General features: G+C 50.4%; 7 protein-coding genes across 11 annotated transcripts; 4 read left to right on the top strand and 3 right to left on the bottom strand.

Annotated features, from left to right (window-relative positions):
* Positions 1 to 22: 22 nt before the first annotated feature.
* On the top strand, positions 23 to 5,138 carry Ice1 (interactor of little elongation complex ELL subunit 1). Its single transcript, XM_020945691.2, has 2 exons — positions 23 to 1,555; positions 1,610 to 5,138. The coding sequence occupies exons 1-2, from the start codon at positions 277 to 279 to the stop codon at positions 4,747 to 4,749; spliced, it is 4,419 nt and encodes a 1,472-aa protein (XP_020801350.2). The 5' UTR covers positions 23 to 276; the 3' UTR covers positions 4,750 to 5,138.
* Positions 4,756 to 10,452, bottom strand: Golgin245 (golgin subfamily A member Golgin-245). The gene is made up of 8 exons (XM_020945690.2): positions 10,212 to 10,452; positions 9,905 to 9,995; positions 9,636 to 9,832; positions 9,380 to 9,583; positions 5,611 to 9,321; positions 5,476 to 5,547; positions 5,264 to 5,380; positions 4,756 to 5,200 (listed from the first exon to the last, which is right to left on the bottom strand). Exons 1-8 carry the CDS (start codon positions 10,293 to 10,295, stop codon positions 5,183 to 5,185), a joined length of 4,494 nt encoding a protein of 1,497 aa, XP_020801349.2. The 5' UTR covers positions 10,296 to 10,452; the 3' UTR covers positions 4,756 to 5,182.
* Positions 10,453 to 11,067: 615 nt separating this feature from the next.
* Positions 11,068 to 17,098, bottom strand: LOC110178511 (ATPase inhibitor mai-2, mitochondrial). Of its 3 annotated transcripts, none has more exons than XM_020945662.2 (4): positions 17,011 to 17,098; positions 16,647 to 16,722; positions 16,209 to 16,353; positions 11,068 to 11,394 (listed from the first exon to the last, which is right to left on the bottom strand). In XM_020945662.2, the coding sequence occupies exons 2-4, from the start codon at positions 16,694 to 16,696 to the stop codon at positions 11,266 to 11,268; spliced, it is 324 nt and encodes a 107-aa protein (XP_020801321.1). In that variant the 5' UTR covers positions 16,697 to 16,722; positions 17,011 to 17,098; the 3' UTR covers positions 11,068 to 11,265. The 3 variants fall into 3 exon arrangements, with proteins under 3 accessions (XP_020801321.1, XP_086693935.1, XP_086693936.1); XM_086837809.1 differs by having other exon boundaries at positions 16,964 to 17,070; XM_086837810.1 differs by lacking the exon at positions 17,011 to 17,098 and adding an exon at positions 16,918 to 16,977.
* Positions 11,538 to 13,782, top strand: yellow-d (L-dopachrome tautomerase yellow-d). Its single transcript, XM_020945657.2, has 4 exons — positions 11,538 to 11,713; positions 12,014 to 12,587; positions 12,647 to 13,396; positions 13,460 to 13,782. Exons 2-4 carry the CDS (start codon positions 12,168 to 12,170, stop codon positions 13,589 to 13,591), a joined length of 1,302 nt encoding a protein of 433 aa, XP_020801316.1. The 5' UTR covers positions 11,538 to 11,713; positions 12,014 to 12,167; the 3' UTR covers positions 13,592 to 13,782.
* Positions 13,460 to 16,203, top strand: yellow-d2 (L-dopachrome tautomerase yellow-d2). Its single transcript, XM_020945659.2, has 2 exons — positions 13,460 to 15,063; positions 15,123 to 16,203. Exons 1-2 carry the CDS (start codon positions 14,868 to 14,870, stop codon positions 16,163 to 16,165), a joined length of 1,239 nt encoding a protein of 412 aa, XP_020801318.2. The 5' UTR covers positions 13,460 to 14,867; the 3' UTR covers positions 16,166 to 16,203.
* A 31-nt stretch (positions 17,099 to 17,129) lies between the features above and the next one.
* vir (VIR_N domain-containing protein) lies at positions 17,130 to 23,218 on the top strand. Of its 3 annotated transcripts, XM_086837803.1 has the most exons (6): positions 17,136 to 17,342; positions 17,407 to 18,092; positions 18,152 to 18,777; positions 18,846 to 21,054; positions 21,119 to 21,815; positions 21,871 to 23,218. In XM_086837803.1, exons 3-6 carry the CDS (start codon positions 18,328 to 18,330, stop codon positions 23,114 to 23,116), a joined length of 4,602 nt encoding a protein of 1,533 aa, XP_086693929.1. In that variant the 5' UTR covers positions 17,136 to 17,342; positions 17,407 to 18,092; positions 18,152 to 18,327; the 3' UTR covers positions 23,117 to 23,218. The 3 variants fall into 3 exon arrangements, with proteins under 3 accessions (XP_020801315.2, XP_086693929.1, XP_086693930.1); XM_020945656.2 differs by having other exon boundaries at positions 17,130 to 17,342; positions 18,152 to 21,054; XM_086837804.1 differs by lacking the exons at positions 17,136 to 17,342; positions 17,407 to 18,092 and having other exon boundaries at positions 18,422 to 18,777.
* Positions 23,132 to 24,036, bottom strand: Mthfs (methenyltetrahydrofolate synthetase). The gene is made up of 3 exons (XM_020945660.2): positions 23,793 to 24,036; positions 23,481 to 23,736; positions 23,132 to 23,419 (listed from the first exon to the last, which is right to left on the bottom strand). Exons 1-3 carry the CDS (start codon positions 23,973 to 23,975, stop codon positions 23,187 to 23,189), a joined length of 672 nt encoding a protein of 223 aa, XP_020801319.1. The 5' UTR covers positions 23,976 to 24,036; the 3' UTR covers positions 23,132 to 23,186.
* Between the last annotated feature and the right edge of the window lie 86 nt (positions 24,037 to 24,122).

Here is a 24,122-nt window from a genome sequence, read left to right on the forward strand (position 1 = left end):
AATATACCGAAAACATATCGATAACTTAGTTCTGGGTCAACCTATCGCGGCGGTCACATCTCTAACGGAAATGTTTTGGTGACCGGCTGCAGAAAAACGCGGATTATTGTTTTAGTTTTCTGTTTTGCTTGTGAAATCAGTTAACCCACCGCCACAAACTTTAAAACTCCAGCTGCAATCGCAGTCTATAAAGAGAAATGCATTCACCTTTGCCTTTCCACACGGTGTAACCCCGGTGCGACGCGCAATATCGCGACCACGTGAAATACCGCAGCCATGGATCTGTCTGAGTTTCCAGACATCGATATTGACCACCTTTTGGACGCCACGACTGCGCTGGAAGATAGCTTCCTGACGCCCTACAAGCAAGTTTCGATACCCAAGGTTAACACGCGGATCAGGGAGAAGCGCATTCGGCTGGCCGAACGGATTACCCAGGGCGACGAATTGATCCGGCAGGTCAAGCAGCTTCAGGTGCAAAACAAGCAGCTGGCTGACCTGCAGCGTACCGCCCAGGAGGTAACGGATCTGTACCAGAAGGAAAAACAGCAGCGCCTCGAGCTCCAGAAGCAATCCCAACAGCTCGGCGAGCGGTTCGCGGAACTTGAGAAGGAGTTTGATGCCCAAGTCATACAATGCGAGAATCTGCAAGAGAACCTGGAGACTCGGGCTCTGCCAGTGGATGCCAAAGAAGTGTTGGGAATCCTCCTACAGCTGGAACAGCGGTTGGGCGACGATGCCGGTTTGGTGCGCCGTGACCAGAACATTGTGAAAAAGCTGAAGGACTACTGCAAGACGGTCAACATAAGCATACCCACGCCAAAGAGTCCCAGTCCGCGGAACAAACGGCGAAGCCAAGTTACGCTAACTGACACGGAGCATGTTCCGGAGAAACCAACTCTGTGCTCTGTGGCCGTGCAGGTGGAGAATCTTAAACAGACCCGCGACCAGGGAACGCAGCACAAAAACACTACTACCACCAGGGGTACCACGACGGCCTCGTTCATTAAAAAGCACGATGTGGGCACCAGCTACCCTGAACCAAAGCCCCTCCCCAATGTTCGGCAGATCCTTGACGAAATGCTGTCCTGGCGAGATGAACCACTGAGACCGCTGAGTCCCCTGTGTGATCTGCTCCCCGAAATGGAGAATATTCCCGCCACCGTCAGTGTGGCCACCTGCACCACTCTATGTAACATACACCGGGAGATTGACTTCATGTCGGAGTTGCCGCCGCAAATCAAGGTGTCCGCTTCCCGGCCGCCCTCGCGAACCATGTTGGATAACGTGAAGGAGGAGGCCCGGTCCTCCAGGGAGCTCGCCAAGGAGCTGCTAAACTTTCTACCTCAAAACCAAACCTGCCTGGCCAATCTGCCGCCACAGGCCTTCGAGGAGCTGTGGCAGGTATTTGGTCAAATGGTGCTGGGACTTCTGCAGCGGCGCTCCACTCCGCCCACTGTAAGTCAGGCGGACTTCACCAACTGGCTGTACGAGCTCTATGAGGGCACGCAGGGTCAGCCAGTGCAGACCGCCAGCAAGGACGCCTGCCAGAAAGGTAAAACCCCAAACAAATCAGTGAGTGGAATAATCCAGACCTTGTTCCTTTTAGATTTCTCAGGCAGCACGGAGTGTATGGACGTTGGGACAGATCCCATCATTGCATCGCCGAACATCAGTCACGGCGGAGACGTCACTCCCATACGCCTTCCAGCGAAACCTAGAGAACGGAGGCACAAGTCCAAGAAGCGCAAAGCAGCTGCTTCCACTAAAAAACCCATTGCCAAAAGAACGTGCCAGGAAATGGAGCCTGCAGAGGATAACTCAGAGAGCACACAGAAATCTAAGAGTTTAGAACAAGAACAAGAGCCAGAAACGGCGATCCAATTCTTAAGCAACTTGAATACTTTTAACATGGCCAACTGTGATAATCTCGACATGGAATTGGATGAGGAGGAAATGTACTTGCTTCAGTTGACTTCCAAGCCAACAGTTCAGGAAGAACAGGAGCAAGCCCAAGAGGCGGAGTGCGTAAGCCAATTCCTACCCTTGCCTGAAGACCAAGAGAGTCAGTCGTCTTTAAAAGATGACATAGAACTGGAGCACACCGAAAATGCTGAAAACCCAGAGATCCCTGATGGGATTACCTGCAAGGAAAAAGATTCGGAAAACCGTTCAACCCTACCAGATTTATTTCAAGAAAAGGCGAGGGAAACTGAAAACATTACTTACTTACCAGATTTATGTCCAGATGAAGTACATCCTTTAGAGGCACCACTCAACAGTGCTGGTATGCAGCTGGATCAGAATGAGGAAAAGGCGAACATAACCAACTTAATAGATGCACCGCCAACTGTTACGGATACGACTTTTAATGAAAGTGATTCCGGCAAAGAATGCAATCTAAGTGAAAAGCAGTTGGCCATTGAAGAGATTGATTCTTTTAAAGAGCTTTTAGACGAGCCTGCTTCTACAGAAAAAACTCTAAAGGAAGCCGATCATTATTTATACTCCAGCGATTCCGATTCCGAGGACAACACCATACAGAGCATAAAAGGAACTACATTAAATATAAGTACCCCCTGCAAGTCCATTAAGAGCAAAGTGGATAATATGTCCTACCTTTTTGGCAGTGATTCTGATTTGGAATCCGAAGCAAGCGAAGAACAGCTATCTAAAGAAGACATTGAGGTGGAGCCAATTGAAAAGGAGAAAGAGGCAACCTCAAGTGATGCTGAATCCTGTACCCAAAAGCTCCTTAAGGAAGAAACCAAACGAAGTCTCAAAGAATCGGAGGAAGGGTGTAACACAAGTGGATCCGTTTCCAGCGAATTAAATACAGTAGACTCTGAGGAAGACCTAAACGAAAGTGAGTCGGAAACTAGTAATCAACAGGAGGAAACCAAATCGAGTTCCATTGCGTCAGAATGTGAGATCTACGACAATGAAGCAGGATCCTGCAGAAAGCTGTTGTATAAAGAAACTGAATTGGAATCAACGGATTTAGTTCCTAGTCTCCCTAACCTCATTGAGGATTCCACCTCAGATTTGGAAAATAATGTGAAGCTGATTCACACTCAACTAACGAGTCCCACCCTGAGCTCCAGTGACGATTCCGAAGACGATAGCAAGCTGATCATTGATGTCGAAATGCCTCCCAGCATAGTGCTGCCTTTAGCAAGCCCCAAGCGAAGTAGAACTCTATCCGAGCTCAGGAGTCCAACCCCAACCCAAGGCGAAGGTCGGCTAACTCGCCAGAGAGCCAAACAACTGTTACTAGAACAACACCCCAGCACAGAGGACGCAAAACAGCTTATAGAGGAAATCAAACGGCAGTTGAAGCAAGCGCAAAACAAATCAGAGATCTGTAATCCTGCTCCTGTTACGTCTGCGGAGCAGAATAGGAAAAACCCTGAAGACTTGCAACCTGATCAAAGTTATAAATGCAATGAAGAGTCGCCAGCGTCTCCCCGTCCCGAGCCCATGGAGGAGTTGGTCGATTCCTATACAGAAATCCCCCTGGAACAAGCTGATGACATGCAATACGATGGCCAACCAAAGTCGATTATCCAGCATGTAATTGATCACTACAAAGCCGATCCGAAGCTCAACCAACTGCGAAGGAAAACGCTAGGAAAGTCACAGCAAAGACTTTGCGCTTCCATAGGTAAATACCTAGAGGAGAGCTTGGCACTAGAAAGCTTGTCCCTGGAGGTCTACAAGCTGACCAAGGATGAGGCTGTGATCGTTAACGCCATGGTAGTTGTAGTCACCAAGATCGGCCTCGAAGGAAATAATCTCGAGCGCCTGCTCAGTGCCCTAAATTACTTTGGTTTCACGCAGAGATTTCTGGCTGAACTGGAGGAGCGCCTGTTTCGGAACACCAAGGAACGACCGCCCACTGAGTTGGCTATGAAGTACGTAAAGCTCTACTTAGCGGTGGTGTCTCACAAGGCGAGTGTTACACAAGAATACGCGAATCCGGCGAGGCTGCTACTGGCCAAGCTGCTCTATCACTACGAACAGGATATGCCGCGGACGGTATTGGCGGTCCTCCGCCACTTTCCAATCGTGCTACCCCATCGCGAGGAGCGGCAGTACGATCACTCGGACCCCCTGATCACAGTGTTGAAGCATTTGCTAATGAGCCGGACGTACGACATGCAGGATCCGGAAGGCGCCGAACGATTGCTGCTCTCCAAGCTGCGCTTTAAGTACCACTACCAGCCTTTTGAACCGAACAAAGAGCAGGTACTGGAGAACCTGGTGGAGAAGCTAAAGGCGGGCCGCAGCCTGGACCAGCTTGGCTACGCCTTTGCCCTTTTCTGCCGGCGCAGTCCACAGATCAAAGCCGTTGACTTAGTGGTCACGGAGCACCTAATGCCGCTCGCCACCAGCTACTGTGATCTGGCCGCTGCCCAGGATGAGTCCTACGATGACCGCCTCGTGGTTGTGCTGCAGTGCATCTCGATGGTTCTGAAGCCACTACCTCTTGAAACGGATATCTCCGCCTTTGTGGGACTCGTCAAGCGGTTGATCGTGGCCGTGCCACGTCCCGGTGTCCAGCAGGCAGCTGTACAGGCCTGCTTGCGTCTGCAACGCTTCGGGTTCCAGACGATACGAGATGCCCTGCAAAACTACAGGCCCAACTATCCGTTGGATCCGCTCACGCGGAGCATGCTGCGTTGCTTTGCGGAGCGGCGGAAGCGATACCACATCATAGCGCCCAAAGGAAAGGCCGCCAGAACGTAGGCGCTGTTCCCTTGTATAATTTTCAACTATTTATTTATGAATGTAATTATATAGAATTTGAAATTAACTAAATGCCAACTGCGCGGATCTTTACAAATTTCAACTTAAAACTAAAATACACAAATCGATTGCACTTGGGTTATGCAGACGGCGCCATGCGGATGCGGAAACATTGGAGAGCTTAATGAAAATATACAAATTTGGACATATAAGTATAGAAGCTATAGTTAATCAGTGGACTGTACAAATATAACATTGAACTAGCTTGCGGGTTCACATTGCTCTTACAACTCGAGTCAACTAGGGTCAGCCGGAATCATCCATGCAGGAGGTATAAGGTACTTGTTGTGATATCGGGCCAATCATTCCGACTTCATTTGCGGGGGCAGGGCTCCCAATTCCATTCGCTGTCGTAGAGAGCCATCAGTTCGTGCTAGATTATTTTGTTCAGCTTCAATGCAATAATAGAGTTAAGTTAGGGATGGATAAGCTAATCATTGAGTTAACTTCTTACCAGCGATCTGCGCTGATGCTCCTTTTCCAAGGCAACTTGGGCCTGCTGTGGAGAGAACTTCAGCACCGCCGATATCACCTTGACCAGGGTTTCGTTATTCGTGTTGCCCGTGAGATACTGCAATTAAGTTGAGTTTGATTTGAGTTAAATTCATGTTAAAATACGGATACAATAATAATATATCAAACTTTTTCTCTCCATGTCTCTCTCACCTGGAACATGATATTGCGCAAGTACTCGAACTCCGTGTTGGCCGGAACGCTCTCGCTATGCTGCATGGATACCTGGCCGAGAAATACAGACATCAGTTAGGAATCAACAAGCAACCACAAGAATCTTCAACTCACCAGTGTTTCATCCAGTTGGCGCGACAGTTTCGCGTTCTGCAGCTTGAGCCGCTCGTTTGACTGCTCGAGTATGAGAAAGTTTTCACACTTTTGCTCCAGGAACAGGTTACGATTCGTGACATCCTGCACCTCGTTCATAATCTCCTTAAGCTTGGCCTCCAGTTCAGCTTTCTCGGCTGCGACAGGGTCCTCATGCTGCAGGCTTTTCGGTGCCATGCTGGCGAGGAGTTGCTGAGCCTGAATACCAGCCCGCAGAGTTTCCAGCTCATTGATGCGTTCGGCCATTTGCTGGTTGTTTGCTTGCAGCTCTTCGATCTCCTGCTGCATATTTGACTCAGCGCCGTCACTCTTGTGCTTAAGGTCCTCCAATTCCCGCTGCAGTCGCTCGTTAAGACTCCGCAGGCCATCTGAGTCTGAGATGGCAGCTGCCTGCTCCTTTAGTGTGGTCACCTCCAGGCTAAGGCCGTCAATGGTGGCCCTGAGACTGGCCTGTTCTTCGTGGCTCTTTGCCAATTCGGTCTGTTTCTCCTGGAGCTGGTGCTGCGCCTGCAGGAGATCCTTTTGGACCGCATCGCTCTGCTCGGTGACAAAACTGGCGTGCTCCTTCTGACGGGTCAGCTCCACGGCCTGTTCCTCAATGGCTTGCCTGAGCTCGATAGCCTCGGCCTTGGCGGCTGCACTCTGGGTTTCCTTTTCGGCCACTTGGACGGCATGCTGTTCAGCCTTTTCCTGCAGGACATAGAGCTCACACTGCAAGGACTTGAGCTTCTCCTTGACCTCTGCACTCTCGGCTAGCTCTCGTTCCAACTGTTTGGTATGCTTGTTCAGATACTCGTTCTCCACCTGAAGCTCCTCGAATTGGACCAGCTTTTGGGTATTATCTACCTTTTCCTCCAGCTCGCGATCCCTGAGGGCAAGCTTTTCCTGGAGCTCGACCACCTGCCTGTTTTTCTGCGCTATCGACTCCTTAACCTCCTCCCTGTCCTGACTGTGCCTGCTCCTCAGCTGCTCCATTTCCAGTTGCAGAGCGTCGTTAGCTTCGTGCAGACGCTCCACATCCGCATTGGCAGCACTCCAGCGTGCCTCCAAGGTTTCGATCTGCGTGGCATGCGATGCAGTGGCAGCCTGGATCTTCTCTTGGACGCACTGCTCCGCTTGGCGCTGCGAGTCTGCCAATTGCTCGCGAAGACGGCTGATCGTGGCCTGCAGTTCAGACTCGCTTGCAGAATTCCTGGTTTCAAGCTCAGAGCAGCGTTCGGCCTGGTCCCGCAGCTGCTGCTCCTGTTCCCGCTGACGCTCCTTCAGTTCCATCAATTGCTGCTGCTGCTCCTCGAGGTCCCTCTCAAGGCTCGCCTTGGTCTGCTGCAGCTCCTCGCTGGCCACCTGCAGGCAGTCGAGTGTGTCCTTAGTCAGAAGCTTCTCCTTCTCGTACGCATCGCACTTGTCCTGCAGAGTTCGGTGGTCGTGATCCATCAACTCTTGGGCGTTCTGCAGTTTCGAGTGTTCATCGAGGACCTGTTGCAACTTCATTTGAATCTTGCCCATCTCTTCCTGCTTCGCCTGCAGCTGGGACTCCAAGTGATTCGCCTGCTCCTCCAGGAGGCAATTCCTTTCGGCCAGCTTGGTGTTTTCGCTTTGGATCTCCTCGAGCTTCGCTGAAGTACGTTCATCCTGGGCACTGCTGTCCACCTGCTCCTGCTGCAGCGACTCGATCCGGGACTCCAGCTTGCGTTTCTCCCGCTCAAGTTCGCTGTGGGAGGCCTGCACCTGCTGCATTTGGGTCTGCATGGTCGTGATCTCCTCCAGTATTCCCGTAACGCGTGCCTGCAGCTCTTCCTTCTCGTTTTCCACCTGGCGGGAGTGATTCTGTCGTTCTGTCAAGTCCCTTTGGAGCTGCTCCAAGCGGGCGGCGTGCTCGTTGGACTTGGTCTGGTGCTGGTCGTGCTGCTTCTTCATCTTGTTCAATTTATTCCCACTGGCCTTTAGTTCTTTTTCTTTAGCCAGGAGACTCGCCTGACTGGTGGCCAAATCCTGACTAAGAGTCTCTAGCTGGGCCTTCAAAGCAGTCACAGTGTCGCTCTCTGAATTGGCATGCTGATCCCGAAGGATTTGGATTTCGCGCTGCAGCTGCTCCAGTTTAAGCCGGTGTTGTTCCTCCAGGGCGGCCTTCTCGGAACTCAAAGCGGCTGAAGTTTCACGTTCCATCTCTAGGCTCTTCTCCAGTTCGAGGGTGCGCTGTTCCCGCTGCGCCTGCAGGGCGGCTAGCTCTTCTCTGGCCACCGCAAGCTGGTTTTCCCAGTCGTTTTGCTGATGTCGCTGGACAATCTCCAGCAACTGATCGTTGTGCAGTCGCAAATCCTGCAGGCTCTGTTCGCTGTCGGTCTTGAGGGAATTCAGCTGGTGCTCCAAGGAGGCAGCCAGTTCCTCCTTGTTAGAGAGAGCGGCCTGAAGAGCATTTACACTAAGTTCCATAGACCGGAGTTTTTCCTCAGCTTCTTCGTTGGATGCCTGTAGTTTCCTTTGCTGCTCCTGAGCTTCGGTTGTTTGTGACTCGCGATCTTGGTTGTTTTGCCGCAATTTCTCCAAGTTCTTTTCGTTTTCCACGGTCAGAGCTTTGAGGTTCTCTTGTAGTTTGGTGAGCTCTTCTTCTTTGGACTTGTGCTCGCTTCGGAGAGAGTTAAGCAGCTCCTCTGTGACCAATAGCTTAGATTCAACTTCCTCCTTGGCGGCTTGTATATTCATTTTGTTTTCCTGGGCCTGGTTGATTAGGGACATGCTATCTTCGCTAGTTTGGCGAAGTTTAGCCAAGTTCTGTTCGTTTTCTACTCTCAAATTAGCAAGTTCTTCTGTCAGTTCCTTAATTTGTGCCTCCTTAGCTGCCTGTACGCTTTCCAGAGATTCGAGGAGCTTGCCCTTCGTCAACAGACTCGCTTCAGCTTCTTCCTTTTCCAATTGGAGTTGCTTCAGTTGCTTACTGGAGTCGATGTCCTGGTTCTGCTTGTGAAGAGCTTTCAGCTTCTGATCGTTTTCCGTTTTAAGTGTTTCGAGTTGCTTTTCGAGAGTGGCCACCTGTTGCTCTTTGGACGCATAGTTGCCCTTCAGAGTGCTTAGCAGATGCTCGGTGGAGATGAGTTTGGCATCCACTTCCTTTTTGGTAGCCTGCAACTTCTTGAACTGCTCTTTGGCGTCGTTGGTGTGCGACTCCCGTTGCGATTCCAGTTGTTTCAGTTTCTCCTGGAGTTGACGAACCTCGGAGTCCTTGTGCTCCAGCTCTGTGTGTATGGCCTGCTTGGTCTGGGCTAGGAGCAGGACATTCTCCTCCTCTTGTTTGCGCAAGGCTTCGTATTTCTCAGTCACGTCCTGGAGTTGAGTCTCGCGGTCTTTGACTAATTGCTGCAAACTGGACAGATCCTCAGTGGGAGCCCCATTCGTAGCAGCAGATGGTGACTTGCCCGACGACTCCTCCAGGTCAATTAGCTTGTCCGAGTCCTGCGACTGAACGCTGCGCTCTAGAGCCGCCGCAATGTTATCCGGATTCTCGCCCAGCAGCTTGAGCTTCGTCTGATACGCCTGCATCTTGCAGCTCATGTCGTCCATTTCGATGCGTAGGGCCTCCTCCAAGTGGGCCTTCGCCTGCTGCTCCAGCGTGCACTGTTCTCGCAGTTCGCTGATTCGTCGCAGCGCCTTGTCCTGCGTTTCTACCAGCACTGACTGAAAAAAAAAAACAGATAAGTAAACATCCGTATCATGTGCTATAAGATATAATTACCCTGGCCTTAGAACTGTCACGCTCTAAATCCTTGTACTTTTTCGCCAGATCCGTGTAGCGACAGCGGTACTTGTGGTAGCGATCCAGAGACTTCTTGTAGGCATCGTAAAGCTGGTCCTTGGTGATCACGTCCAGCCGGGCCGTCGAAGCCGAGTCGTCGAACTCGCTGCTGGTCTCATCCAGATCGGATTGAAGGTGATACACCTGGCAAACAACTTTATAACTTATACATTTCTTTAACGATCTAAGTACTTACCGCTGGAGCATCGTAGGAGGGCAGGCGGAAAGAAACATCGCTCGCCATAGACGAGTTGGACAGCTTTCGTGTCCTTGGAGTGGCTCCACCGCCCAAACCCACTCCGTTGAGGGACTGCGTGGAGGAACGTCCCCGCAGAGAAGATGCACTGGTGGCAGGCAGTTTCTGAATGCGATAAGGCGAGTTCTGAGGCGTGTCTGCAAGATAAAAGCCCGATAAGAAATCAGAATTGAGTCACCGGGAAAACGCAAGGAAAAGAAATGCCTTACCTTCCTCTGTGATGCTGAAAAAGTTCTCATTGTTGCTGCTTGTGTTCGTCTCCGAAGTCGGTGTTGTGCTCGACGATGAGCTCACGGCGGCCTAAAAAGATTGCCAAATTGTGAGTGTGTATTTGCGACAGCTGGCTTGTTCCCTGGCGTTTCTTTCGATATGGGTCACAGTTGCACCTATTTCAATCATTTTCCCAGCTCCACACGCACACACACAAGCACTCACATACCACGATTTGCATATGTTTTCTTTAATTTGCAATTGCACACCCTCCACCCTCCACCCTACACCCACAAACTGCAGTACCTGTGCAGCATTCGCAAATTGCTGGAACTTGGACGGCGACGCCTTCACCTCCTCGATCAGCTTGTTCTTCAGGTTAGCAAACATGACGAGGCACTGTCTGTGATACGTTTAATTGGCCTGCGCTGCCTGGTTTTAACAACAATTTAATTTTTAATTAAAAAACATTGAAAATACGTGTCTGCAGGACAGTGTGGCCGCAACTACATAATAGCAAAAAACCAAAAGACCAAAAACGAAAATTCAACAAGTAGGCCACACTGCTTTGCAAATGTTGTGTGTATCGAATTCAATACCAATCGGTAATCAGTAGGTGGCGCCACATTTCCCTAAGAAATATCAAACTCCGTTAAATTCAATTATATTTATTCATGAAAATAGAAATATAATAAAAAGCTACATTTATTCACCAGCCCTTCAGTTTTATGGTGTAGAAAGTCTTAAAATATGCATAAACGTGTAAAAAACACAGGCTGACAAAATCTGAATGAAAGCTGAACAAGTTTGCTAATTAAGACATGATTTTTATGAGCCCCGGCTTGTGTTTGAGGAATTTATCAGCATTGGATACGCCACCCATAACTATTTTATATGATTGTGACTTAAAAAATTTAACAGTTGTAAATGCGTGCTTCAAATTAAAATTTTTAAGTTGGGATAAAAAATGTAAATGTATAAACCTGATCAAACTATTTTTAATTCCCAAATTTAAAATGTACATTTAATTTATTAAGCTCTGCCTTCCCAAGTCCAGACATCTAGCCATGTCTACGATCGGTAACCTGTTAACCTGTTGTTAGCACGCGCCACCAATATGCTTCCGAGCTAACCCAACCCATCAAGCGAGATTTATGTTCAATTAAAGCCTTTAAAATATTGTTTTATTCATGTGATTTTTAGAATACAATGAACGTTTCTTCTTTGAGTTATTTTTAATCGAGCGAGTGGGGACATCTTGTAGTGTGCACATTGGGAACAAGTATTACAAATAGAGCGTGAAATGCCATTAAGTAAATGTCTCGAGTAAACACCTTGCTGCCACCGGGCGGACAGCAGCTCACTTGTGCAGGTTGTTGAGGAACTCCTTGTGGCGCTGAATGGCTTCCTCGTGCTCCTTGATCTGCTGGTGGTGGAACTCAGCCTGGTGGATCTGGTCGTTCTTCAGGCGATCCAGCTGCTCCCTTTGCTGCAACGAAAAAATTCTTGATAAGCGCATGTCGTGAAGAAGAGTAATAACGTTTTGCAAATTCATTTGGAGAGTCGTAAAAAACTAATTACTGGTTAGCTAAGCCGGCCCCCCTAGGAGAGACTCATCAATAATGGATGCTAATTATTATACATCAGTATACCATATAAAGAGGCTTCAGCTTGAGCCGTTCCAGACCGCAAACACATCACCATTGCCCCTTTGTCAACGTTCAAGAGACAATATTTGGTTAACAATTTTTAGCACGAACTTGTCTTGGCCACCAAAAACCCGGCAGCATATCAGCGAAACACTGCCTGTAAGTAGGGGTAAAAAAAGATCAGGGGGAAAACCAGCAGCAACCTGCCAATGAACCTGAATCAGCCTCTACTATACCTACAAGCAGAGGCTGCTGTTTCCGTTCTGCGCGCTCTCGGCTCATCTTCGCTGCCTTGCCCTGCCCAAAGCCTGTTTTCAGTCGATAGTTGGCTTCTGACGACGAAGAAAGTGCTGGCAGATTGGGGTCACCGTATATTATTATTGCGCATTTCAGGCCGCATCTGGCCAAATATCAATATCGTGGAATACTAATCCCACTAATACTCTTCTTAATTGCCAGTCAACAAACTAGACAAAGCTCAACCGCGATCCACTCTCTTCAATCAGCGCCGCCAGCCTCTCGTCGCTCTTTGGTTATCAGCCGAGTCGCGTTTAGTTGATAAGCAGCCGCTCATAGTTGGACCGGAACATTTCCTCTCCGACACTTCAGTGGAATGGATCATCTCCGGATACTGCTGATTGCCATCTCTCTGGCCGTCGTGCAGGGCTATGGAGCTGGCATACCCGGCACGGGAGGATCCCGACCCGTGCGCACCGTTGAGACCTTGACGCAGTGGCGGCAGCTGGAGTATGGTTTCCCCACAGCGCAGGATCGTGAGAATGCCCAGGCAGCTGGAAATTTGGTGCCGGAGAACGGCACGCCCATCGATGTGCAGGCCCAATACCAGCAGAATGGCCAAACTAGGGTCTTCACCACCATACCACGTTTTGCAACTGGCATACCCTACACCCTGGCTATCGTTACCGAGACGCAGGCCAGGAATGGCCCGTTGCTGCAGCCGTATCCCAGCTACTCCTGGCACAATGCCAACGGCGAAAACTGCGACAAGATCACCTCCGCCTTTCGAGTGGCCGTAAGTGAAAGTTTAAGAGGCTTCTAAGTGTATTCTCTTCAAGATTCCGCTTTTTTCAGATCACGGAATGCAACCAAATGTGGGTCATCGATTCGGGTGTCATTGGCACTACTCAGCACTGTCCGCCGCAGCTGCTCCAGTTTGATCTTAGCACCGATCGGCTGCTGCATCGCTACCGGTTCCCGAACAACACCTACATTCCTAGTGGCTCGCTCTTCATCACCCCAAATGTGCTGGTCCAGGATCCTCCACCCAGGGGAAGCTGCAGTCGCACCATGATCTATGTGGCCGACGTGAGCTACCACGGTCTGGTGGTGTACGATCACCAGGCGCAGACGTCTTGGCGTGCCGAGAACCGCTTCATGTACCCTGATCCCGACTACGGCCAACACACCATTGCCGGAACGAGCTTTATTCTGATGGACGGCATGTTTGCCCTAAACAACGATAAGCGTAATCTGTACTTCCACCCGCTGGCCAGTGTGAGTGAGTACTCCGTGCCACTGAGTGCCCTGAACAGGCAGGAGAATTGGGCCAATGGTCCAGAAGCGGTGCCTGAGCAGTTCACCCTTTTGGGCAGGCGGAAGAGCGAGTGTGCTGCCTCCGCCATCGATAGCCGGAACAATGTCTACTGTGTCACCTTCAATCCCATCAAGCTATTCGTGTGGAATGTGAATACGCCGTATGCCTCGCGCAGCTTTGGCACCTTGCCAGCCAAGTCCGATGAGCTGCAGTTCGTCAGCGGCATGAAAATAGTCCGGAACGCCAGCGGACAAGAAGAATTATGGCTGCTCTCCAACCGGTACCAGGTGAGTTTGATTAGAAAAGATTTGTCAGATATTGGATACTATAATAATCCACTTTTTCTGCAGAAAATCGCCGCTGGCACTTTGAAATCGGACGAGGTGAATTTCCGCATTTTGCGACGCAAGCTTGACGATGTACAGGGCGGTGTTTTCTTTGCCAACGACGATGACCTAACCAATCGTCTAGTGTTTAACTAAGTAATTAACTAAGCTAAACTAATATCTAAATTTGTAAATATTAACTCAGTTCAAGCGGCGGAGAAAGGGCTTTCGTCTGGGGAACTTTATCGCGATAAGTTCTAATAGGAAAGTGCTCTCAGAGATGTAAGTTAGTGTGCAGATTAATGAATCTAATAAAAACTAGCACAGAACTGCTTTCCAAATTAAAATTAACTTAACTTTTTGACTTAGTAATGAGTTTTTTAAACATTAATTTGTTGAAAAAAATAATCATTCAAAGAATGGTATTATAATTTTAGCCAGAAGCTTGAAACGCAGTGAAGGAACCATTTCCGACCCTATAAATCATATATATTATTAATCAGTGTCAAAATCCGAATCGATGAAGCTATGTTTGGAAGAATAATTTTTTTAGATTTTTTTTTGTAAATTTTATAAGGGGTTATACATCGTTAAAATGATCAAAAATTGACAAAAAATTTAGTTTTTTTAATGCCAGTATGCAGATTTGTTAAATTAAGATAAACAAGCACAGAAAAGCTTTCCGAATTGAAATTAATGCATTTTTGGGTTAGTTATGATCGATTTCAAATGCTGCCCCGAGATTTATATCTACCTACCATTAGGTAAACCCCCGTGAATCTATGTACAAATCCCCGCTAGCAATCTTAGTTTGGGAATCGGAAATAGGAACCACTATTCACGACTTGTTTTCTTTTAAGCTCTTACATCATTTCAAGCTTTACTGTACGACGTGCCCAATTATTTGCCGTTTCCGAATCGCTCTTGTGGCATCGGGCACAGTTCAGGGTCACTGTTATCGCCAGATGATTGGGCAACACGTCCACTTTGGATTGAGAAACTTAAGAAGCTCCAGATTAGACCCTCACTCCGCCACTGACCTTAACCGTTTGGAGGCTTTCCAAACAGGAGCAGGCGGCTATTAGTTACCATCAACATCAAGGCCTGGAACTGGATTGGGAGCGGATAATTGATAACAATTAATGGGGCGATGAACCATCACCAGCGTTTGGACCAATTGGGTGGCGTGCATAATTAGCTACCGCCGGAGACTTGTTTTCGCGGTGGTGTCCACCAAGTAAGCTCAACGAGAATTCGAGTGCACACACACCGTTTGGGTGTGTTTTGTGTGTGCAATTTGAAACCAGTTACAAAAGCTGACCCGCTTAGCCTGCTGGATTAGAAAGACATGGGCCAGCTGCAAGTGGCGCATGTTCAGTATCCGTTTGGACTCTAAGTGGAGCAGACCGTGCGAAAGTGAAAGGATTACAGCATGCAAACTACTTTGGGAGCCTGTCTTGGCTGCTGCCTCTGGCTGCTTGCATCCGTGCAGGCCTTGGAGAGTGTCTTTGGCTCATTTAACCTGGAGCTGGAGTTCCCGTCGCCCCAGGAAAGGGAACGCACACTGAGGGAGGGCCTGTACGATCCGAGCAGCGTCATACCCGTCGATGTGGATGTATACTACAAGCGTGAGACTCGCTCGAAATGTTCTCTCCGAAATTCTCCTTCACCTACATCTTACTTCCAGATGGCGACGCCACACCCTCCATTTTTGTGACCATTCCTCGCTTTGCCAAGGGTGTTCCTTATTCCCTGGCCTATGTGACTAACGAGATGCGACCGAATGGAACGCTTCTGCAGGCCTATCCCAGCTACGAGTGGCACAAGACCCACGGTGCGGACTGCAATGGTCTAACCTCTGTGTACAGGACTCAAATAGACGAATGCGGCAGGATGTGGATCCTGGACAGTGGCGAGATCGATTTCATTCAGCTTTGCCCGCCGCAGCTGTACGCCATCGACTTGGAAAACGGCAAGATCGTGCATCAGTACAAGATGCCGAAGCGACTGTACAAGGAGGGCGTGAGCCGCTTCGTCACCCCCACTGTGGATCTGCATCCCGAGAATTGTGACGTAGCCTTCGTGTACATGGCGGACTCTATTGGGGACGGCATCGTGGTGTACGATGTGGCAGCTCAGCAGTCGTGGCGGATTGAGAACAAGTTCACGTATCCACATCCAGACTTTGGCACCTTCACCATAGCCGGCGAAAGCTTCCAGCTGTGGGACGGCACGGTATCCACCACGCTCACCCCTCATGGCCTTGGCGGTCGGCGGATGCTGTACTTCCACTCGCTGTCCAGCGAATGGCAGATGGGCATACCCCTGGACGTGGTCAACAACGGCAGCAATTGGAAGCTAAACGATATCAGTGCCGCCTTGGATCAGTTCCAGCTGCTGGGCAAGCGGGGCAGTCAGTGTGTGGGCACGGCCATGAGTGAGACTGGTTTCCTGCTCTGCGGTTTGGTCAAGCCGTCGAGTATTCTGGCCTGGAACATTCGTGAGCCCTACAGCCATCAGAATCTGGTGATGTTAGTAGAAGACGAGGAGCGGCTGCAGTTCACCAGCGGCCTGAAGATCGTGCGGAATCACGAGGGCAAGGAGGAGCTATGGGCCCTGTCTAACCGGCTGCAGAAAGCCTTCGGAGCGGGATTAAACTACAAGGAGGTCAACTTTCGCATTCTGAAGTGCGGCGTTCAGGAGCTGCTCAGCGGTAGACCGTGCTATTGACTTTGAATCTAACCAATAAAGCTAGTGTATGGCCATCACTCACCTTCTTGTAGAAGTACTCCTCCTCGCGGGCAGCCTCCAGTTTGCCGAAGGCACCGCCGGCCTCACGGATGGAGCCACCGCCGCCGCCTCCCTTGCCGGCGCCACTGCCCAGGTCACCCACCTGGCTGCCACTCATCTTGGCCAGCCTGCGGAGCAAAAAAAAGAAAGCAAAACTTTTAGAATCTTCTTTCAAGTCTCACGTTACGCAACAAAGAAGTCAGCATAGAATCCACACCCGGCACACACACACACACACACTCGCATGGGGGACTGGCGAAAGCGATTTGGAATGGATCGAAATTGTTTATCTTATCGCCAATGGAGGAAAGGTGGCATACATAACACTCTTGGTAATTGGGGGACGGGTAATTTCTTGTTCAAGTCACAAATTAGCAGGTTAGCTTGAATATAAGCCTAATTATACATATAGAATACTCACTGGACTCCAGCGGGGTACAGGCGGGCTGCGCTACGACGAACCACGAACATTTTGCTTGCTTTTTAAGTAGTCACAACTGCAAGGAGACAAGCAGATGAAGTCGAAGTTAATTATTAATCCCAATGAATTGCAGTAACTGTAAGCGGCCGCCATAAAAATAAACCGGGTGCATTAAACTTTCGAAAAGACAAAGGCGCAATAAGTTCGCCACCCATCACCCAGGCAGCCAATACATAGCCGCGTCTTTGTTTGTTGTTTGCATAAAATATACAAGTAAACACAATCTGTGAGGTATATCCAAGGAATACTTGATTTACTTATATGTTTAAATGCCGGGAAAACTGCGGCGTAGCTTTTTACTCACTTTTCTTCAAACGACGACAAAAATTTAAGCTGACCGTGTGTGTGGCACCTAAAAATACCCCTAATAGTATCGATACTATCGATTCGATAGTATTGGTATTTTTACCGCCATTTAAGCTCAGTTAAGTCTGGCAACGCCTTGCAATTGCATGCTCTGGGCACTCTACCGGCACACTTGACGCCAACTCGTTTCTTTTTCGGGAAATAAATACAAATCTATTCAGCAGTTAATTTAACTTAACCACTATTACTAATTAGACTGTAAACATGGCCGAGGTAGACGACGGTTCCGAGTTGTTGTTTTTCGACACCTTCTCACACGAGGAAGTGACAGTAAGTTCCCGCAGCCGCAGTTCTTCAGTTATTCCGTTCTCATCCATTCTCTCTTGTTTTGTAGGACATCAACTTGGATTTGGTGCAATTTCCCAAGCCGGTATTCATCACACAGGTGCGGATTATTCCGCTGGGAGCTCGTGTGCAGGCGGATTTCCCCGGCGGCGTTCGTCTCGGCGCAACGAATCCCTCCAAGTTTGACCTGGAGTTCTTTGTAAACGATTTGGGAATGCCGGGTGCCTCGGCTTTTGAGAATCTCGGCCTGTTGCGGTACAATCAGAACGATTGCATCCACCTGGACTGCTCGCAGGAGAAGATACCCACAGATGGACTGGTGCTGCGCGGGTGGTACAGCACCATTACCTTGGCGGTCTATGGAATTCTCACAAATTCAGTAACGGAGCCCATTGCCAGTCCCACGATGCCCTGCGAACCTGTCGGTGCGGAGATGTGCAACCTAAGTGGAGAGGTCATGCTGCAGGAGGATGTACTCAAGGATGAGTGGCAGGAACCCATGCAGGCAGAGATGCTGACTGCCCTCAAAGGCAACGTCAGCGATTATGATCCGGAGGAGATGGATTATGCTTTGACCCGGGAACACTACCACCAGCAGCAGCAAGCTGAGGAGCAGGAGCAGAGGGAGATGCGGCGCCTGCGACGCTCCACGCATTCCACGGACCAATCGCCGCCGCCACCGCCAAGAAGGTCACACACGCACTCTGAGAGCAACGACAGGGAGTACATTAGGCAGTAAGGCAGAGTAATTGGTTGTCCATTTTAAAATTATTAATATCAGACTCTTCTTTCAGTTCCCGCGACAAGGGCTCCAGGGACTGGTCGCGCTCTCCGGAATACTCCAGCCATCGGTCCCGACGTAAGCGTTCTGAGCGGTCCCGCTCTGATGTGGACGAGCACAAGTGGCCCAGAACGCCGCCGGCGTCAATAGATTCGCCGACAAGGCCACGCTCTCCTGACACTATGGACTATGATGACGATGACTCACGTTCCCATTATAAAATGCAGTCCTCGCATTACCGCCACTCCTCGGAGTCGCTGCATCGTGGCGAAAGAGATCGGGACGATGAGGAGCGCTCGTGCACGCCGCAGGAACAGTTCGAGCCCATTCTTAGTGATGATGAAATCATTGGCGACGAGGAAGAGGACGATGGCGTGGATGCGGCAGCCATTGCAGAGTACGAAAGGGAACTGGACTTGGCAGCGGCCTCAGCTCCGCCTGCAATCGATGCTTTTGAACCCTGGCAGAAGCCCCTGCTGTTCTATGAAGGCGACCTCTCCGCGCACTTCAGCAAGGAGCTGGAAACCCTTCGGCTGCTCTTCAAGAAACTTGCCCTGCAGACCCGTTGCGAGAATGTGGCTGCATTCGGCGAGGAGCATGGCGCCAGTGTGGACGAAAGGGAACAGTTTGTGTACCTGGGTGAGCAACTAAATAACCAGTTGGCCTATTTGGCGCAACACTTTAAGCGGCGCAACTTTGTCCTGCAGCAGTTCTTTGGCAACGATGACGTGCATCTGCGTCAGGCGGCGAATGTCTTGCAGATTGCACTGAGCTTTCAGGCAGCCTGCATGCAGCCCCAGCCCGCCTTCAAGATCCGTCACATTAAACTGGGCGCCCGAATGGCAGAGCTTTTGGGCAGCAGCGAAGATCTCTTCCAGCATCTGCTTAAGGAGCACCACTTTGATCCCTTTGACGCGGTGTTTCGACTGTACAACGAACCCTATATGGCCCTGTCCATTAAGTTGCAACTGCTGAAAGCAATCTACGCCTTGCTGGACTCCCGGCTGGGTATCCAACATTTCCTAGCCTCCAAGAGCAACGGCTACCAGGTGGTTATGGAATCCCTCAAGGCGGCCAAGCTAACCAGGACTAAGTTCGCCCTGCAGGCCATTATCAAAAAGCTACATCTGTGGGAAGGCTTGGAGAGCATCAAGACCTGGTGTCGGCGCCTCTTTGTGGACCGGAATGTAGCAAAGTCAGAGGATCAGGAGTCCAAGGAGGAGCCCACGCATCTACAGATTTGCCAGCAGATCGAGTTCACCTTTGAAATGCTTATGGATGCACTGACCACCAGCCAGTTAAGCTACCAGCAGCCGCGCCGCTTTCTCCCCGTTTCAAAGAAGTTCGAGGTGGTCACCGATCCCACAGCTCAGCGTAGCTTCGGGAATGCCCTACAGTCGTACTTGGGACAGCACAGCTTGGCGGAGTGCCTGCTGCTAATGCTGGGTAATTGCAAGGAGCTGCCCGCCAAGACTTACCTGTGCATGCTGGATCTAATGCATACACTGCTTCGTTCCCATGTGGGCATCGATTACTTTGTGGATGATGCCTTTGATGTAACTCAGGCAATTGTGGCCATATTGTTGGGCCTAGAGGATGTGCCCAGGCAGCCTAAAGTGGAGGAGACGAAGGTGGAAAAATCAGAGGTGGAGGAGAAGCCGGTTGCAGATGCTACAGAGGGAGAAGATATAGAGAAATCGAGTGAAACTGCCGAGGAAACAGAGATAAAACCACCTGCTGTTGCCTCTCCTCCAACTCCCACTCCCGCTCCCATACCTGCTATTCAAGCTCTGAGACCCCGACCCATTCTGCGTCCCGTACTGCCACGACTTGCAAGACTGGGCATTGAGATGTCGTACAAGGTGCAAACACGCTACCACTTGGACGCCATTGTTTACGCGGCCGCAGCCCCGGAGTACGATGCTGTGAAGATTGCCACTCATATGCACGCCATTTACTCGCAGACCTGCGATCCCGCCGGTCGCCAACACACCGTAGAGGTACTCGGCCTGAACAACAATCTTAAGATCTTTATGGACCTTATCAAGAAAGAACAACGCCTGCAGACGCAGCGTCAGCTGAGCTCTCCGGGCATGAAGTACAAGAGTCCAGTGCTAAGCTACGCCGTGGATATGGTGGATGCTTGTGTCCGATACTGCGAGCAGTTGGACTACCTCATCGAACACGGGGCGGTGATCTTGGAGCTGGCCAAGAACCATGAAACCTTCGAGCCATCGGTGTCGGCAGTGCTGCAGGAAATGTACGTGTACATGAAACCCCTGGAGGCCATTAATGTGTTCGTTTACGACGATATCATGCCCCTAGTGGAGGTGATAGGCCGGTCTCTGGACTACCTGACCACTTTTCCAGGGGATTTGATTATGGCTTTGAGGATCTTGCGATATCTTTCCATTAGCAAGCCGATCTTAGGACAGAAGCCACCTGCAGTGACTGAGGAGCTGAAGCATCGGTTTGTGGCTTTGCAGTTGTACGCGGCGGATGGTGTTCAGCTCTGCATCCAGATTATGGAACGTTTGTGCGCCTACTTTGAGCAACCGGGAGCTCACGCTCCGGCCTTGATGACCATTCAGGGAGTGCACTGCTGCCAGATCATGCTGCCCACGCTGCAGATCCTCAGGGAGCTGCTCACCTATGCGATTTTGTGCCGGGATGGCACGTACAAGGACCTTACCGCTATCGATCACATTGTTAAGGTGTACTATCTGCTCTACTACTATCCCACGCGCTGCCAGGCAGGCGTTGAGGTGGAGCAGTGCAAGATGGAGGTGGTCCAGACCCTGCTCGCCTATACACAGCCCAATGAACAGGATGAGGAGTCGCTGCACAAGTCCCTGTGGACGCTAATGATCAGGGAAGTACTAAAGAACATCGACGGACCAGCACACTTCATTCCAGGTGAGTAGGGCAGAGGACAAAATTACATAGTTTTTGGGAATCTCCTAATTTTATATTTTCGCAGGACTAAAGCTTCTGGCAGAGCTGCTGCCTTTGCCACTGCCCATGCCCCAACCACTGTGCGACCAGCTGAAGCAGCAGCACAAGCAGCGTTTGATCACTGAGCGTAAGCTATGGTCCGCGCACCTGCATCCGCAGAGTGGACAGATTGCCAAGCTGGTGGAGGCACTTGCTCCTTCCAGCTTCCCCCAGCTGTCGGAGATGCTGCAGCGGGTGTGCATGCAGCTGTCGGACCTGGCGCCGAACATGACTCTTCTCATTGCCAAGACCATCACGGAGCTTTTGTGCAGCGAATACCTCACCTCTAACTGCATTCCGACCACAAATCTAGAACGGCTCCTGCGATTCTCAACCCGCCTGTGTGCTTTTGCTCCTCTGAAAAGCTCTATGCTGTCCATCTTGTCGGGCAAGTTCTGGGAACTCTTCCAGTCGCTACTTGCTCTCAATGAGTTCAACGAGGTGGTCTCCAACTGCCAGGAGGCAGTGCATCGCATCTTAGACAGCTTCCTGGACTCTGGCATATCACTAATCTCGCACAAATCGACGGCTTTGCCTGCCCTCAATCTGTCGGCGGCTCTGCCTCCGAAAGAACTGATTCCGCGGATAATCGATGCTGTGTTTAGTAACCTAACCAGCGTGGAGGTAACACATGGCATCTCCATTCTGGCTGTTCGTAATCTGGTGATTCTCACAGAGCACGAGTAAGTCCCTAAAATTCTACGTTTTTGCTTTAATTATAATGATTCCACTACACAGCTTCACCTTCTACCACCTGGCTCAGCTGCTAAAGCAAAAAATTACCGAGTTTCAGGCATGGATGGAGCGCGTGATCCTTCACAATGAGACGGTGGAGTACAATGCCAACATTGAGTCGCTGATCCTTCTTTTACGATCCTTGACGCAAATTGAACCACCGCCCGCCATGACTGCCATGCCGCATCGCACTCTGAAGCTGGGCGCCATGGAGCTTGCTCAGCTGGTGGAATTCCAGGATATTGAACTGGCCAAGCCCCCAGTTCTGAGTCGCATCCTCAAGGTGATGGAGAAGTATAAGGCGGTGGCCAACGAGGCGGCCCTGTGTGACCTTAAGCAGCTGATACTACTCCAGGCTTCCAAGCAGGAAATTATTGCTGGAGCGAGTACCGAAGGCCCTGCCGACAGTGAGGGAGGTGTAGAGGCTAATCTATCTTCTAACGCCGGCAGCTTGGCGCTGAGCGTAGAGCCCTACCTGCCCCAGGCCGAGGGCATAGTAAGCCAGTACGAGGCGCGTCCTATCTTCACGAGATTCTGTGCCACCGCCGAGAATCCTCAACTCACGGCGCGATACTGGCTGGAGCCGCTGCCCATTGAAATGATCGAGGATATGAACGAGCCGCTCTACGAACGCATCGCATGCGATCTTACCGATCTGGCTAACGTGTGTCTTAATCCCGATCTGAATACCGCTGGGGATACCAAGAGGACTTTGAATTTGTCCGGTTCGCCGCAATCCAATCGTGAAATGACCCCGACGGCACCTTGTTTCCGCACCCGACGCGTGGAAGTGGAGCCCGCTACTGGGCGGCCCGAGAAAAAAATGTTTGTGTCCTCTGTAAGGGGACGTGGCTTTGCTCGCCCTCCACCTTCCAGAGGGGATCTGTTCCGCTCTCGTCCACCAAACACTTCGAGACCCCCTTCTCTGCACGTAGACGATTTTTTGGCTTTGGAGACGTGTGGGGCCCAGCCAACTGGACCTACGGGCTACAACAAAATACCATCCATGTTGAGGGGCTCCCGGGTGGGCCGTAACCGCGGTTCACGAATTTCGGCAGCGGCTGCTTTTAGGCAAAAGAAGCTAATGCGCATTGGTTCGCCCTCCAGTTGGGCCGAGTCAACAGGATCATATCGCTCGGGCAACTCGGAGTCACATTTTAGCGGCAGCGATTCGCACTACTCATCGCCTCACTACAGTGGCCGTTCCCGCGGACGTGGTCTACGCTCCCGACCCTCCTACCTGCGTTAGGAAGATACTTTATAGTTTTAGGTATTAGTTTTAGTTTCCTTTTTGCTGTATTTTGTAAATAAGCTAAAAGTTAATTTTCGGTAATTATACTCTGCAAACGGACGTCGTGCGCATCCATGGGCAGATCCTCGCTGTTGACGATCTGCTCGTTAAGGGCCAGCGCCATCAACGTGACCTTCTTGTGCGGATACTTCTCGGCATGTTGGCGCAAGAACTTATCATAGAAACCCATTCCGTGGCCCAGACGAGCTCCGCAGCGGCTGAAGGCCACGCCGGGCATAATGAAGAGATCGATGCCGTGACCTGAGAAAGCGAAAGATCCATTTCTTTATAGCAGATGCCATTATTACATAATCAATAATACCGTTGGTCATGGCATCTTCACGGGCCTCTTTGAAGTCCGGCTGCTTGATGTTCCACTTGGTCAACGGAAGGTTCTCGTACTCGTCCATGCAGCGCAACCGCACCATCTTCATCTTGGAGCCCTCATACGTGGGCACAAAGACCATCTTGTCCAAGCGGAACATCTCGCATAGCAGCGCCGTGGTGTCCAGTTCGCTGCTAGTGCTCAGGTAGATGCTAATCCGCTGCGCCTGCCGGAATACTTCGCTTTGGAGCACCTGTTTGGGGTGATTTCTGTGATTACTGATAACCCTTCACCCGGGTAAGACTTCACCTTGGTTGTCACCGCCTTGGATTGCCGGGCAATAGCCTCCGCATCCAGACCCTTGAGGGCATCCTTCATGGTCTTCCTTAGTGCCACTTTAAGGCTGTTTTGAATCGTGGCCGCCATCTGTGCTTCTGAACACTCGTACGATCCGGTGAGAACTGTCTCCATCCGCTTGTCCGGAACGGGCATCTGTAGGTCTCCCGTCTCCCGAGTTCTTATCAGCTTTACACTGCCTCAGCTTTATCAGTTGGTATTCCCTTTTGAGATCGGTGTTCGTAAACAAAGTGCAGGAGAGTAGAATGAGATATCCAGGGAGTCACGATCAGCTGATCAGGG

This window comes from Drosophila serrata, unplaced genomic scaffold (assembly GCF_035046125.1).
Source record: "Drosophila serrata isolate PLE 108 unplaced genomic scaffold, ASM3504612v1 contig_334, whole genome shotgun sequence".
Taxonomy (NCBI): Eukaryota; Metazoa; Arthropoda; class Insecta; order Diptera; family Drosophilidae; genus Drosophila; species Drosophila serrata.

Coding starts and splice junctions, on each gene's coding strand:
- Mthfs (XM_020945660.2), bottom strand. CDS start 23,975: ATGCCCGTTCCGGACAAGCGGATGGAGACAGTTCTCACCGGATCGTAC. Junction 23,737..23,792: donor CCAAGGCGGTGACAACCAAG/GTGAAGTCTTAC, acceptor CACCCCAAACAG/GTGCTCCAAAGCGAAGTATT. Junction 23,420..23,480: donor TGAAGATGCCATGACCAACG/GTATTATTGATT, acceptor TCGCTTTCTCAG/GTCACGGCATCGATCTCTTC.
- yellow-d (XM_020945657.2), top strand. CDS start 12,168: ATGGATCATCTCCGGATACTGCTGATTGCCATCTCTCTGGCCGTCGTG. Junction 12,588..12,646: donor CCTCCGCCTTTCGAGTGGCC/GTAAGTGAAAGT, acceptor CGCTTTTTTCAG/ATCACGGAATGCAACCAAAT. Junction 13,397..13,459: donor TGCTCTCCAACCGGTACCAG/GTGAGTTTGATT, acceptor CTTTTTCTGCAG/AAAATCGCCGCTGGCACTTT.
- vir (XM_020945656.2), top strand. CDS start 17,277: ATGGCCGAGGTAGACGACGGTTCCGAGTTGTTGTTTTTCGACACCTTC. Junction 18,093..18,151: donor GACAGGGAGTACATTAGGCA/GTAAGGCAGAGT, acceptor CTCTTCTTTCAG/TTCCCGCGACAAGGGCTCCA. Junction 21,816..21,870: donor GTGATTCTCACAGAGCACGA/GTAAGTCCCTAA, acceptor TCCACTACACAG/CTTCACCTTCTACCACCTGG.
- Golgin245 (XM_020945690.2), bottom strand. CDS start 10,295: ATGTTTGCTAACCTGAAGAACAAGCTGATCGAGGAGGTGAAGGCGTCG. Junction 9,584..9,635: donor CCTCCTACGATGCTCCAGCG/GTAAGTACTTAG, acceptor GTTGTTTGCCAG/GTGTATCACCTTCAATCCGA. Junction 5,548..5,610: donor GCCAACTGGATGAAACACTG/GTGAGTTGAAGA, acceptor TTTCTCGGCCAG/GTATCCATGCAGCATAGCGA.
- LOC110178511 (XM_020945662.2), bottom strand. CDS start 16,696: ATGTTCGTGGTTCGTCGTAGCGCAGCCCGCCTGTACCCCGCTGGAGTC. Junction 16,354..16,646: donor CTGTACCCCGCTGGAGTCCA/GTGAGTATTCTA, acceptor TTTGCTCCGCAG/GCTGGCCAAGATGAGTGGCA. Junction 11,395..16,208: donor AGGAGTACTTCTACAAGAAG/GTGAGTGATGGC, acceptor TTTTCGTTGCAG/CAAAGGGAGCAGCTGGATCG.
- yellow-d2 (XM_020945659.2), top strand. CDS start 14,868: ATGCAAACTACTTTGGGAGCCTGTCTTGGCTGCTGCCTCTGGCTGCTT. Junction 15,064..15,122: donor TGTGGATGTATACTACAAGC/GTGAGACTCGCT, acceptor TCTTACTTCCAG/ATGGCGACGCCACACCCTCC.
- Ice1 (XM_020945691.2), top strand. CDS start 277: ATGGATCTGTCTGAGTTTCCAGACATCGATATTGACCACCTTTTGGAC. Junction 1,556..1,609: donor CAAGGACGCCTGCCAGAAAG/GTAAAACCCCAA, acceptor TGTTCCTTTTAG/ATTTCTCAGGCAGCACGGAG.